Source organism: Strigops habroptila, chromosome 1 (assembly GCF_004027225.2).
Source record: "Strigops habroptila isolate Jane chromosome 1, bStrHab1.2.pri, whole genome shotgun sequence".
Lineage (NCBI taxonomy): Eukaryota > Metazoa > Chordata > Aves > Psittaciformes > Psittacidae > Strigops > Strigops habroptila.
In genome coordinates, this window is record NC_044277.2 from 115,838,574 (window position 1) to 115,851,087 (window position 12,514).

The window sequence follows — 12,514 nt, forward strand, 5'->3', positions numbered from 1 at the left end:
CAGCCTTGCTGCTGGCAGCTCCAGGAGTACAGCACATTGTAAATGCAGTCCAAGAAGGGGTGCAAGGTGGCAATTGAGACCTTTGAGTCCCAAGGATTGGCATATTAGCTTGGGGTTGGAAATGAGCTGTTGCCATGTAATTCCCTCTTTTCTCCATCGGAATTGCTGGGAAGTGTTTTATGTTACTTATAACTGCTATACCATTTTCCTGCTTGCAGTTACCATGGCTTCCTATTAAATGGCAATTTGGCTATATATGGAAGTTTTGTATGTTTGTAATACAGTATCTTTAACTCTCTCCTGGGGCTGCATACTCCTCATACAAATGCAGCTTGGTATTGCAAGACTGTTGCCTGGCACAATGTAAGAATACCTTGAAATCTAGTCCATAGAGTTAAACCCCTGAAAGGCTGACCTGTGCCCCAGAGGCTTGATAGCAAACCTCACCAGAGTGCCCAGAACCCTGTGTGTGCACCAGGGGAGACAGCAAAACAATCCTGTGGCTCAGAATCCTACTAACCTCCTTCAGGGGCCTGCTTTTTCCTTCTACCTAATGAGCACTGTGCTGCCATTGCAATGCTGCTGCCCCTGCTGAGCTCAGCAGAGTGTCTCCACACAGCACTGTCTTTTGCAGTGCAGACATATCCCAAAAGACTAACAGAGTAATTTTCTTTCTTCATCTCACTGGGCAGCATAGGAGGACGAAAATTCAGAAAATGGCATTTCAAATACTGTGCAGAAGATGATGCTGACCTTATGTACAACTGTGGCTATTATATTCTCCCCTTCAAGGATTTTCTTTCAAGAATCTTTGTAAACAGACTCTGCATTTAATTCCCCATCTTCAATAACTAGAGGCAAAGGCTGTTCTTTCATGAAGGTGACAAGGTCCATGGTTTTGATGGGATAAGCTTGCCCATCATCAGCATGGAGGCAAAGAGCCCAAACAAGCTCAGTTTTCAATTCTCTCCCCCACCTCAAAATTAAATCTGTAAATTTAGAATAAAGTACATAAGAATGAGAAATATCAGATTTTTAAAACATCCCATTTATGCAATATTTCCCATTCAGAATTCCCTTACTATTTATCAAATTTAACACAGCTGTAAGCACTTACTTTAAAAGTCTATAAAGGTGGAATTGATACTTCTTTGCAAATCTACTTTTCAGAGCTATGTGTTTGAATTACACCAGAAAGTTTGTGAAATTGAAAACAACACATAAATCAAATCTTATCAAATGTAAAATTCCTAAAATATATTTTGGACTTGACTCTCAAGAGCCAAAATCTCTATTAATATTTAATCTCTGGGTGGGAAAAGGTAATGTTTTGCAGAAACGTGAAAAGTATTTTTTATGCCAAGGAAATAAAGGCAAAGTTATAAGTGAGATGCAAAACCCACAGGTCAGGCCGCTGAAAAGCAAAGCTTCCCCGCATGCTGCACTTTAATCTCAGACAGATACACCATTTTCTTTTTTGTTGGCACAGTCCTAATCCTCTCTTCAGAGCCTCTAGCAAATGCATAAGCATGTACTCAATATAAGGAATATTAGCAAGAATAAGACCCTCTAAAGAAGGCTTTCAGTCTGAAATGATTCCTTCCAAGAGTTAGTCTTTTCAGTAGTGAGGGCATAGAAATCCATTCCTAAACTTTTTGGTGTGCATACAAACATTTTTGTCTATTTTATTGCATTTTTCCTTCCTCATCTACCATTACATATCTACATGGAAAAGGGATCCATACATAACATATGGCTTCATATCACAGCTTCACTTAAAAAAAAAAAAAGAAGACGAAGTTAAAACATCCATGTCAAGAATGAATTTCAGGGGAGGGTCTTGGTTTTAAAGTCATGGAACATTCACTTCCATAAGGTGCTACTCTCCTCTCCTTTCTAGCTTTGACAGTATTCACTATCACTGGAAACAATCCCCAGCATTTCCTCCCTATGCTAAGGGAATAAACACTTAAAAGTTTATGAGGGGATTAAAAACATAAAAGTGGTAGTAAATAGAAACAAATACCCAAACAGCAGATAAATCTGGATCCAGGGTTGAATTTGGTAGAAAACCTGATTGCATCTTACTGAAAATCTCCACTTGACCAAGTGTCTGTAGCATTTCTGGAGCTGTAAAATGCCTCCATGGCTAGCTATAAACTCCTAGTAATACATTTATAGTTTGAGGGGAGGGGGGGAAGTAAGTGTAACTGGCTTAGCACAGATTTGAAGATTTTTATCTGAGATATTTTAAGTGAGTAGTGAGAGACAACTGATTCTGTGTTCCAGTGGTCTATAATTTCTTTTTCCTCACACTTTATACTAGACAGGAGTGATATATGACACCATTAGGAGAACCAATGAGATGTGCTGGAGCACATGTTTCCCTACCCAGTGACAGTACCTGCTTCTTGTCTACCTCTTCCATCAATATCAAGTGACTGAAAGAGATTTGATACAGCTGCTGGCTGGTTAGAGCTTAATCCAGAGAGCACTGAGATAAAGCTCAAAGGCTTGAGGAAGCACCAGAAGTCTTAGCAAAGATTAACTCAATCCGTTGACTGAAGAAGAGCAACTACTATTACCTACTTGGTCTCACAGGCTAGAAGCCTAGTTGGCAGAGTGATTTCCCACAGATGCTAAGTCTGACGCCACTGTCAAGCTTCATGTTGCACAACCTGTCTCTGGGATGACGGATGCCATGGTTCCTTTCAAACAGCGCCTACCTGGAGCAGTTTATCTTTTGCCACCCAAGAACGGGCCTAGTGCAATTCTTCATGTGTGCTTTTAGGTAACAACAGCAACAACAAAAATTTTCTCTGGTATTTACTCTATTTCTGTTTACTCACCAAATAATATGACGGAAATTCAAAGGGGAATCCAAGGAATTCATTGACCCACCAAGCTCAGGGCTCGCTGACCCCACTCCTTCTTCAAGCTGTCCTGTCCCAGCCGCTGAGCCAGCAGATGCCGGTCTGGCTTGCTAACTCTGTAGAGGCATGTGCCTGAATGCTCCCAGCGACAGACAGCGTGGCCAGAGAGAATCTGGGTCAAACCAGCCCAAAGAAGTCTGAGGTTTCCCAGGACACACAGCTGCCCAGATAAATGCTGTAATTGCCTGGTGATTCTTACATGCAGTCAAAGTGTGTTTCAAGTACATATTGCAACTTCAAGTGTAAGCATACAACTAATAATGTGGTATACAACCTGCATCAGTTAGCTGGTGTTCTGGTCTAGTCATGCATCTCTGCCACGTTTCTTAATTGAAATTACAGAGGGGTTTGTGATAGGAATATAAACCTAAGCATCACTGAGCTTTTGGACACTGGTTAACGCAGGAGACAGTGGTGGTGTTAGCCAGAGAAAGTTAATGTATGGGCAAGCAAGTGCTAGTCAGTTCAGGAATCGCATTGTCGCCTCACTTCTGCACGCCAAGCCTGCCAATGTTAAAGAAAATTGTTATCCTATGTGTGAATTACCACTTAACTGATAATTTGAAGGACTCCTAAGAGTAAATACAGCAGGAAATTTGTTGTGACAATGCCATGAAGGATAGAACAGTTACAGAATTATTGCAATCCCATGAGTCATTTTAGGCAACATTTTGTTTTGAAGGATTATGTACTTGTGGTTTTTTTGTTGAAATAATTTCAGTGTGACAATAAAATGTTTTGAAGAACATATGTACTAGGGTATCCCAGCACCCCCCTTTGCAATAACACATTTGGTGAAGCTTTCCACAATAATTATTTCTCATGAAAAGATTCTTTAACTTACCCAACAAAGCCCAGATTTGTCCTATTTGTCCATTTTGCAACATGTTTGTCTCTGGCCAGAGCTATATAAAACCCTTCTACAAGGAGAAGAAACTGGCTACACATATGCTATCAACTACATAATCAAATAACTGATTTTTTTAAATTATTATTTGATGTTACATTTCAGATGTTACAGGGCCTCTTCAGGGCTACTGCTGTAAAATACTAGCTGAAAAATGGAAATCTACTAGGAATCACGTTCACGCAAATGTTTTACATGAATTATTGTGAGTATACAAAAGGACAGCTACCTAATTGAGAAAACATCCATAAATATTTACTTCCTGATAAGTAAGATAAGGCACATGCCAAAAAGAAAATGAAATGGAGATTAAGTTTTCAGATACCTGCAAAGCATGTGCTGTTAGTAATACTGCTTCTCATCAAGGTCCCAGTGGGATTGCAGCTTTGTTGTGCTAAATGCTTTACAGAATAAAAGACAGTTGTTTAACCAAGGAAACATCTTATTCACCATTTAGTTATGGGTATAAATCCGAATTAAAGATCTTTTTCTACACGTATTCAACCTACGAGTTCGGGAAGGATGCAGGCCACATAAACAAACATTCCTTAACTAAAGCCAAAGATTTCTTTCACTGGATAATAGACATGGTGGGAAATAAAAAAAAAAAGCAATTATTTCCTGGCTCCTAATAGCAGAACATTATTTTATTTTTTTAATCTACCAGTATTAGTAGTCTCTTGTATCTCCATTCTCAGTTTAGCAAAAATTTAACATTTGAGATAACATTTTTTATTAAGAAATAATAAATACAAGTACATTAAAGCTTTTAGATCAGCAGTTACAATGCTCTTCTATAAACAGACATAACCATCTTTTAGAGCAAAAGAAGTCCTTTTACAACTGCTTCATTTTGGGCACCACCTCTCCTCCTTTATACATAAGCAACAAAACAGCTGTCAACTCCTAAACTCACTCAAATGTCTCATTTAATTAGGTTTTGGTTTACAGCATAACTAGTTTGCAAGGTTAAACTTCAATGGGTAAATAATTGACAATCAACAAAAATTAAAATTAAGAGAAATTAAAAGATTGCAGGTATGGTTTGCAGGAGTAATAGGAGTTGTGTTGGTAGTTAATGAGACAATACTTTTGTCATCACTCCTACCTTAAGCTCCAAAAGTCAGTCCCTGTGAGTAATCCACTAATCCAGTGGAGCTGAAGTTTGGTAGGAAAGCAAACAAGTCATATAAACATGTCAACTAATTGCTTAATTGCTTATTCAAAGCTCAATCTTTAAGTCAGATGGAAGACAGGCAATTTAGATATAAAATGTACTGTATGATTTATTTACAAAAGGAGCACATCTTGACCACAGGCCCTCTCTCAAAAAAATATCAAAACAAGCTTGGTTGGAGTTCCAAGATCACGTTATTTCTGAAAGCAGCCATCTAAACATGAGTACGGCATCAGCAATGGGAAGAAGTATTACTCTTAGCCATATTGGGTTAAATTGACAGAACTTACAAAGTTACAAATTCCACACAGAGATCCGAAACCATGGATTTTCTTGCCTAGAAACATTGGTTAGTTGACTAGCTGAAAAATGAAGTTTTACACTCAGCAAAAAGTAGTTTCATGCAGGAAAAATGCTGGATCCTTGAACCTGTGAAAATAATATGGTCTAGATAATGAGATTATGGATTAATTTAAAAAAAAAGTTTTTCAAACTATCTTAAGAGTCTCAAAAAGCTGCTATCATGTGCTTTACGTGATCTTTAAAATTATGTTGGTCCTTGCAACCATTTTGATATTCAATCACGCTTTAGCTCATTGATATTTAGCAACAAAAGTTCATACGCAAGAAAAATGCCACATCTTTGTCTGTGAAATTCTGTTCATTTTTGTCTGAGATAGTGTTGCATCCCTTCTTGCATTTGCAGCCCCCGAAAGCTTGTCAGGATAAGAACTTCGTAACTAAACACCAATGAGCCGTAACAGTGAGCCTGATGCACACTGTCACCAGACCAGCAGCATGGTCCCACTGCCCACCACAGCAAGTCCAGATCTCTCCTGCTTGGGATGTTTGTGAACACAGAAGACAAAAGGATAGAAGATGACCTGGGCTCCTTCGCAACCATGTCCCAGCTCCAGCTTTCCCCCCAGCTACCCTCCCCTCCTGCAATAGTCTTCTTCACTGCAGATGCCACTCTTTACGCAGCTTAACTGTGCTATAGTACTGAAGGCTCAAACACTGTTAACCATGCCTTGTAGCAAGGACGCAACAGTTTTGTTTTCTACAACTTCCAGTAAAAACTGTAGGAAATAAAATACGCATTAAAAGCGTAACGGTTTAAAAATACACACTAAAAACGCAGGAAATGCCAAATTTAAGATCACACAGGGAAGATTAGTTCTATGTGTGTATGTGCATCATGCTACTACAACTGCACGCTCACAGTTTCTCCAGAGAAGCCTGATCTTACTCAGTAATAAGGAGAAATATGTGAGGATATAGAATAATAACCACTCATGCAACAGAAACCTGGAACTTGCCAGTGGTTTATTTCTATCAGCTTGAAGTCCGAATACCAGGAATGGATTTCCTCGTATAAAAAAGATTTTAAATACTAACACCAGAAAAAAATGACTGAAGTACAGTGTATTACTATATCTTTCTCTCCATTTATGCTATAAACTTGCTTTTAAAAAAGACAGATTATAAATTAAAACTTAACAGGAAATATGAACTTCAACTTTTTTCCACTAAAATGGAAATGTACATGTTACATGTACATGTTACAAATCAGCCTGTAAACTAGTAAAATGTTCAAAGTTTAAATTCTGCTTTAAAAAAAGTCCTGATGACTACAGAATCGTATTTGGCAGAGCTGATGTCCTTTAAAACGGTTCCTCACAACCTTTCTGCATGCTGCATACTTTCATACAAGCATGCCCTTCAGAAACAGGACAATCTTTTTAACACCAAAGCTGAGGCTTTTTTAGTTGTCACCATTTTTGCAGCACATCCCAGTGACACTTATCAATGCACATAAATAAACTGTTAAATACATATGAAAGAATATAAGCAAAAACCAGTTAATGCCAGGTGCTTGTCCCTGTTGTGAGATACCTGTCATCATTTTCTGCTTAGATTCAGAAGCCGTGCATGTGTGCATGGACAAAGCACTAAACCAAAACTAGAATTTTATCCTCAAAAATCCTATCACTTAATTCCGACATAATAAAGGCAAAAGCAGAGAGAAGAAATATTTGGATGCACATGGTTTCCTACATGTACAAGGATTACTGAAATATACCTGTATTTACAAGTGACATCAATGTAACAGGTTTATCTTGTACACGTGTAATGTACCAGCCAGGTATAACAGGAAAGGTAAACCCAGTAGGTGGCATTAAGCAACTTTCATGCATCCTAAATAAGGCACTAAGCACAGAGTCACCCACTGAACTTTCAAAAAGAAAACCACTGACTGAGACTAAGAACAACACTTACCCAAATCTTCCCTTTCCCACTTGCTCACCTTATTTTGGGAGGCATTCATTGTACATACGAACCAATTCAGCTCTTGCAAACCTTACTTTGTGCAATAGTCTCTTCAATACAGATGAAAATTCTAACATATCCATTGCACGTTTAGTGAGAGAATGCCACGGTCTTGGTAACCTAAGAAACTCCTGAAACAAAGCATTGAGATGTCAACTAATTCACAATTGCATTATAAAATACAAGCAAAGATGCTCAGTTTAGAATTAAAGCATTTTCTACTTTACTTAAAGAACCATACAACCAAATATTGAAAATCAAGCTCTCCTTTTCACTTACTGTTAAGAATAAAGAGCCTGTTGCCCAAAGTCCCCAGGCAGGTCTAAGGATTAGCTGGGTTATGCAAGTGATTAGCCAAGGTTAAAATAATCAGGTACTGAAATTACGACCAAGAACAACATTTGTCCTTCCCTTGTTACTGGAATTACTGAGCAGGGGACAGTCAAGGAAAACTTGTACTACTTGTGCTTTTGCTGGGGACAAGCGAGAATGTTACAAGCAGTTCTGTAAAGCTTTGTCCGCATTAGGATCACTGCCTCTATAGAACTACTCCATAGAACTGCCTCTGATGCTACTCAGGCAAGACACAGCTGGCTTGCATTTGGATTCAAGTGTCTCAGCTGAACTTTAAACACTAGAGCTATAAAAAAAAGTTTTCACTTTCCATGTGCCTGAAACATCTGACATACCATTTTTGTCATTTCCTTTTAGAATAGACACAGTATGTAATGCAAGCTGCAAAAACAAGTGCGCTGATAGATGCTTCAGCAGTACATCCTCAATGTCTTTGCAAACTAGTTCAAAAAGTAACCTAGTTTATTCGAATTCCTTAAAGTTATCCACATGTCCCTGTGACTTCATGCAGTAGCATCAAAATTGTAAATTAACTCCATGGCAACTTATCCCAGGGTTCTGCATTGCTCATTTTTAACACTACTTTTTGTTGATATTTTAGTGTAAAATACATCTCACAGAGTGAACACTATGCAAGTATCAATCCTTCTTTGCTTTGCTTAATCTATGAGGGTTGCTAAGGTTTGTGCAACAAAACACAAACAAAATTTGTAAACGCAAGTCATACAGCTGAAAATGGTAATTTTAAAAGACCTAAAAGTTAAAAAAAAAGAAAAATTTTTTTTTTTTTTTAAAGTTTAGGATATTCACAACTTCAAATTAAATCATCATATCCAACCCAAAAGGCAAGCAGGTGGATACAAAGTTTTTAATCAGTCAAGTACATCACTGATCTTTAGTAATGCTGTATTAGTATTTTTGTGCTTACAGCCACCTAACTGTTTTTCTCATCAGCTATCTCTGTCCTCATGAACATCCATATCTGCATCTTTGCCTTGCTCTCGCCTCAGAACTCAGCTTTCCAGAGATTGAGTAAAATTAAGCAATAGTGGACTAGCAAGACTAGATTTTGCCACCATTATTTAACCTTTAAAGAAGCAGCATGATTGTGTATTAAGAAAATGGGGAAAAACATAGTCTGTATTTACCGATATTTTGGAAATAACGTAACAAGGTTAAGTCTACCCTTTGCATCATACCAAATAAACCAAATAAACATACAACCAATCCTGCAGCTCCGTAGCATAACTGTGCCCAATGAAGACTGCTGCATTTCAGCTACTTAGTTCATTTTTAATCCTAATTTTAACCCAGTACCCTTCCTTCATTTAAGGGTGGCCCCCTAGGATTTTGACATCAGGGGTAGATTTGTAACTGCATGCACACACACACACACCCCCCCCCCCAAGTAAGTTCTAACAACTTACAAGGCATTTTCATCTTGTAAGGGGAGCAAAAGAGCTGTATTTCCTTATTAATTACCTCTATTCAAGTAACTCCAAGGAGGGCTGAGAGGTACCAGTGGTGACAGGGCAAATCTGAAACTAAAACTGGCTGCAGAATGGAGGTTCCCAATTACTGCAGTCCAAGCCCAAGCATACACAGCCCAGCAGAAAGCTGGTCCATCACAACCATTAGTATTACCAGTCCAGGTACCACAGTTGAGAACTCCTAAGGCAAACTAATATAGAAAAAATACTTCTGATTAGCAGAGATATGCCAAGATCTGTAATCTTAAAATTACAGATATTCAGTTGTTTTTAAATGCTTTCACATACTCACAGACACCAGAATTATCAATGGTTCACATTTGTGTAGTAGCATGCCCTTCTTCCCACCTCTTAATTGGGGAAACTAAGGCAGAGAAACTAAATAATAGGTCTTGGGAATCCACTTGCAGTTCTTCAGCACACCAGGAATGAAAGGGTGGAAAAAATAGAGCACAAGTAAAATTACATTCTTTATTCATTCCATTTTAGCTGTGAATATTCCTATTATACAAATACAGTAGAAATTCCAAAATCACAATATATTACAAAATAAAAAAGTACAAACTGCATTACTTAATAAATATATCTAACAAGTTAATCAGAAGACAAGAGTTCAAATTGGAAACATTCAAATGTTTGACCCAGCAAACCATACAAACCTCCATTTAAATACTTTTTTCCTCCTTTTAAACCGTAACGTAGAACACTATTCCTGATTTCTTGATTAGAAAATAACGCCAAGTGAATAAAATGTTGTGATCAGATAATGATTTGTTGGTGCAACACCAGTGCCAAAAAAGAAGCAGGGCTTATACAAAAGACATCATAACCCCAGAAACAAGAACACAAACACCGAGGTGCAGCCAAGGCAATTACTGCCAAAGCGGGAGTCTATTATCTAGTCACAACATTCTATTGCAAGTTAATGTTCTGTTATTACAGATAACTAATATAAATGGAGCAGAGGGTGAGCCAACCAGGCAACAAGAGGCCAGTTTACTCAAAACAGTAATTAAATACAGAAGAGTCAATTGCTCCCTGTACTGTTCATGAGTAGCTTCATTCCAATTGGCTCAAAGGACCTGTTCTGTGCTCCAGGCAGAGAAAGCAACTGTTCTGAAAAGCCGTCTGTTCATACTTTGCTGCACTTTTACAAAAACCATTGTTTCAGTTTTGCAAGAAAATACCCACGATGCTTTCATCATTAGGGAGGGTTAGTTTGACATCAACTTAATTTGGTAAAAATATAAGGTTTATGAGTAAAAAACACAGCAAAAAATAGCTGTTACATCATAAGCCTTATTTACAAAAACTGTTTACAAACGTTTTTGGCTGTACAGCTGAAAGCCAGATACTAATGTTAGGTGTAGAACATGGAGGTAACAGTTTAAAAATATTGTGCAAAAAAATACATTCTGATAGAAAATAGACAGTGGGGAGACACAAACATATGCGGAAAATCTGCTTGCAAATAATCCGAGGCTGTGTTTTTACAACAGAATATTACAACACGTTTGCATTTATCCCCCCCCAGTCTACAGTCCTTCTCAGTCTGGGGTGCTGCTGCTGCTTCATTAAGGATTAAGGCATCACCATCACAGCCAGCACACTTTCCATCTGTCTCAGTCCCTGCAGCAAAGCTCCCAGCCTCCAACCCAGGTGGTCTCAAGAGCAGGCATTCTGCTCAATGTACATCTTAGACAAGGACACCGCCATGGACTTGGCCAGCTCCTCATCCCGCCTGCGCTGTACCTGAGTCTGTCTGCACCAGGCCTCGTACTCTGGGTTGGGGCACATGCGGTCCAGCACAGCATCATAGTGCCCATTGCTAAGCCAGCTCAGCCAGATACTGGGCCGTGTTGGGTCCTCGGGCCCCAGGTAGTGAACCATGGTGGAAACAGTGGGGCTCTCGGGCCGGCCGCCTGTGGTGAGGTGGATGTTCACGTTCAGCATCTGCCCCATGGCCAGCAGCTCCGGGTAGCCAGCCCAGGCCCCGTCCTGAGCGGCGGCGATGAGAAACTCTCCCACGTCGCCCTCGATGATAGGGTTGAAGTGGTCCAGGTGGTCGGCGATGTAGTGCACGGTCTGCTCGCGGAGCTCGCTGTGCAGCCGCTGGTCCCCGTACACCGCCTTGCAAACGGCGCGGTACAGGCAGTTCCCGTCGGGGATGATGTGGAAACGGAACCGGCCCTTCTGCCGCAGGTACTTGTCTTGCTTCTCCACCTCGGCCAGGTAGAGCGCCAGCTTCTCGCTGCGCTCCGGCCTGCCGCCCGGCACCTTGCGCACACCGGGACCCGCTCTGTCCTCCTCCTCCTCCTCCCGCGGCGCGGGGCTGGCAGCGGGCCGCGCGGGGCTGCGGCTCCGCTCCGCGGGGACACAACCGGGGGTCAGGCCGGGCTGGGCTCCAGCGGCCACCGCCTGCAGCGCCTGGCAGTGCTCGCTGAAGCGCAGGCTGCGGTTGCTGGGCTCCTCGGCGGGCGGCGGCAGCGCGGCGGCCTCGCCGTCCCCCCCGGCCTGCCGCATGCTCTCCAGGATGCCCTCCAGCCAGGCGCGGCTGCGCGGCGAGGCCGGGACCAGCTCGCCGGGGGACTCGGCTCGCTGCACGATGCGGATGGGCACGATGCGCTCCAGCGGACGCCGGCGGCTGACGGTGACCTGCGCGCAGGTGCTGTACTGCGGGCCGCCCGCCGGCCGGCTGCCCGGGCCCGCCGCGGGGCCGCTCGGCATCACCTCCAGGCAGGAGGAGAAGGCGGGCATGGCGGCGGCGGCGCTGCTGCTGGTGCTGCTTCCCCCACCGGGAACGAAGCCGTCCTTAGCGGAGCTCTCGGCGGCCGGACTCGGACCCGCGGCGGCGGCGCTCGGTGCCTCCGCTGAGGGGGGTCCCGGCGATAGGGAGACCTTGAAGACACCGGCGCTCGGCGAGGCCGCGGCGGCTGCTGTGGCTGTCGCACCCGCCGGGTAGTGGGTGATCACCGAGCTGTAGAGCTGCATCCTCTGCTCCCCGCGGGCGGCGCTTTATAGGCGGCGCCGTCGGGGCCGGGGCGGGGAGCAGCGGCGGGGGCCGCGCTGGAGCTGCCGGAGAGGATGAGCTGCCCGAGAAAAAATAAACAAGGGCATCACCCCCACCAGCCCCCTCGCCGCCGCCCCGCCCCTGCGCGCCCCGCTGCCGGCTGCGTCCTGCGGACACGGCAATTCCGACTGCGCCACCGCCGCCGAGTGCCCCAGCCCAGCCCGGCCCCCTGCGCACCGCCCGGGCCCTTCTGGAAGCTGCCGGAGGCCGGGCCGGGGGGGGGGCCGCGCCGTGTTTACCTCAGGGACAAGG

The 12,514-nt window shown here is 42.6% G+C and overlaps 1 protein-coding gene across 1 annotated transcript; it reads right to left on the minus strand.

Moving 5' to 3' along the window:
• Positions 1-9,644: 9,644 nt before the first annotated feature.
• Positions 9,645-12,514, minus strand: OTUD1 (OTU deubiquitinase 1). The gene has a single exon (XM_030502329.1). The coding sequence runs from the start codon at positions 12,181-12,183 to the stop codon at positions 10,858-10,860; it is 1,326 nt and encodes a 441-aa protein (XP_030358189.1). The 5' UTR covers positions 12,184-12,514; the 3' UTR covers positions 9,645-10,857.

Excerpts from the sequence above, each read along its gene's own strand:
- OTUD1 (XM_030502329.1), bottom strand. The coding sequence starts at position 12,183 with ATGCAGCTCTACAGCTCGGTGATCACCCACTACCCGGCGGGTGCGACA.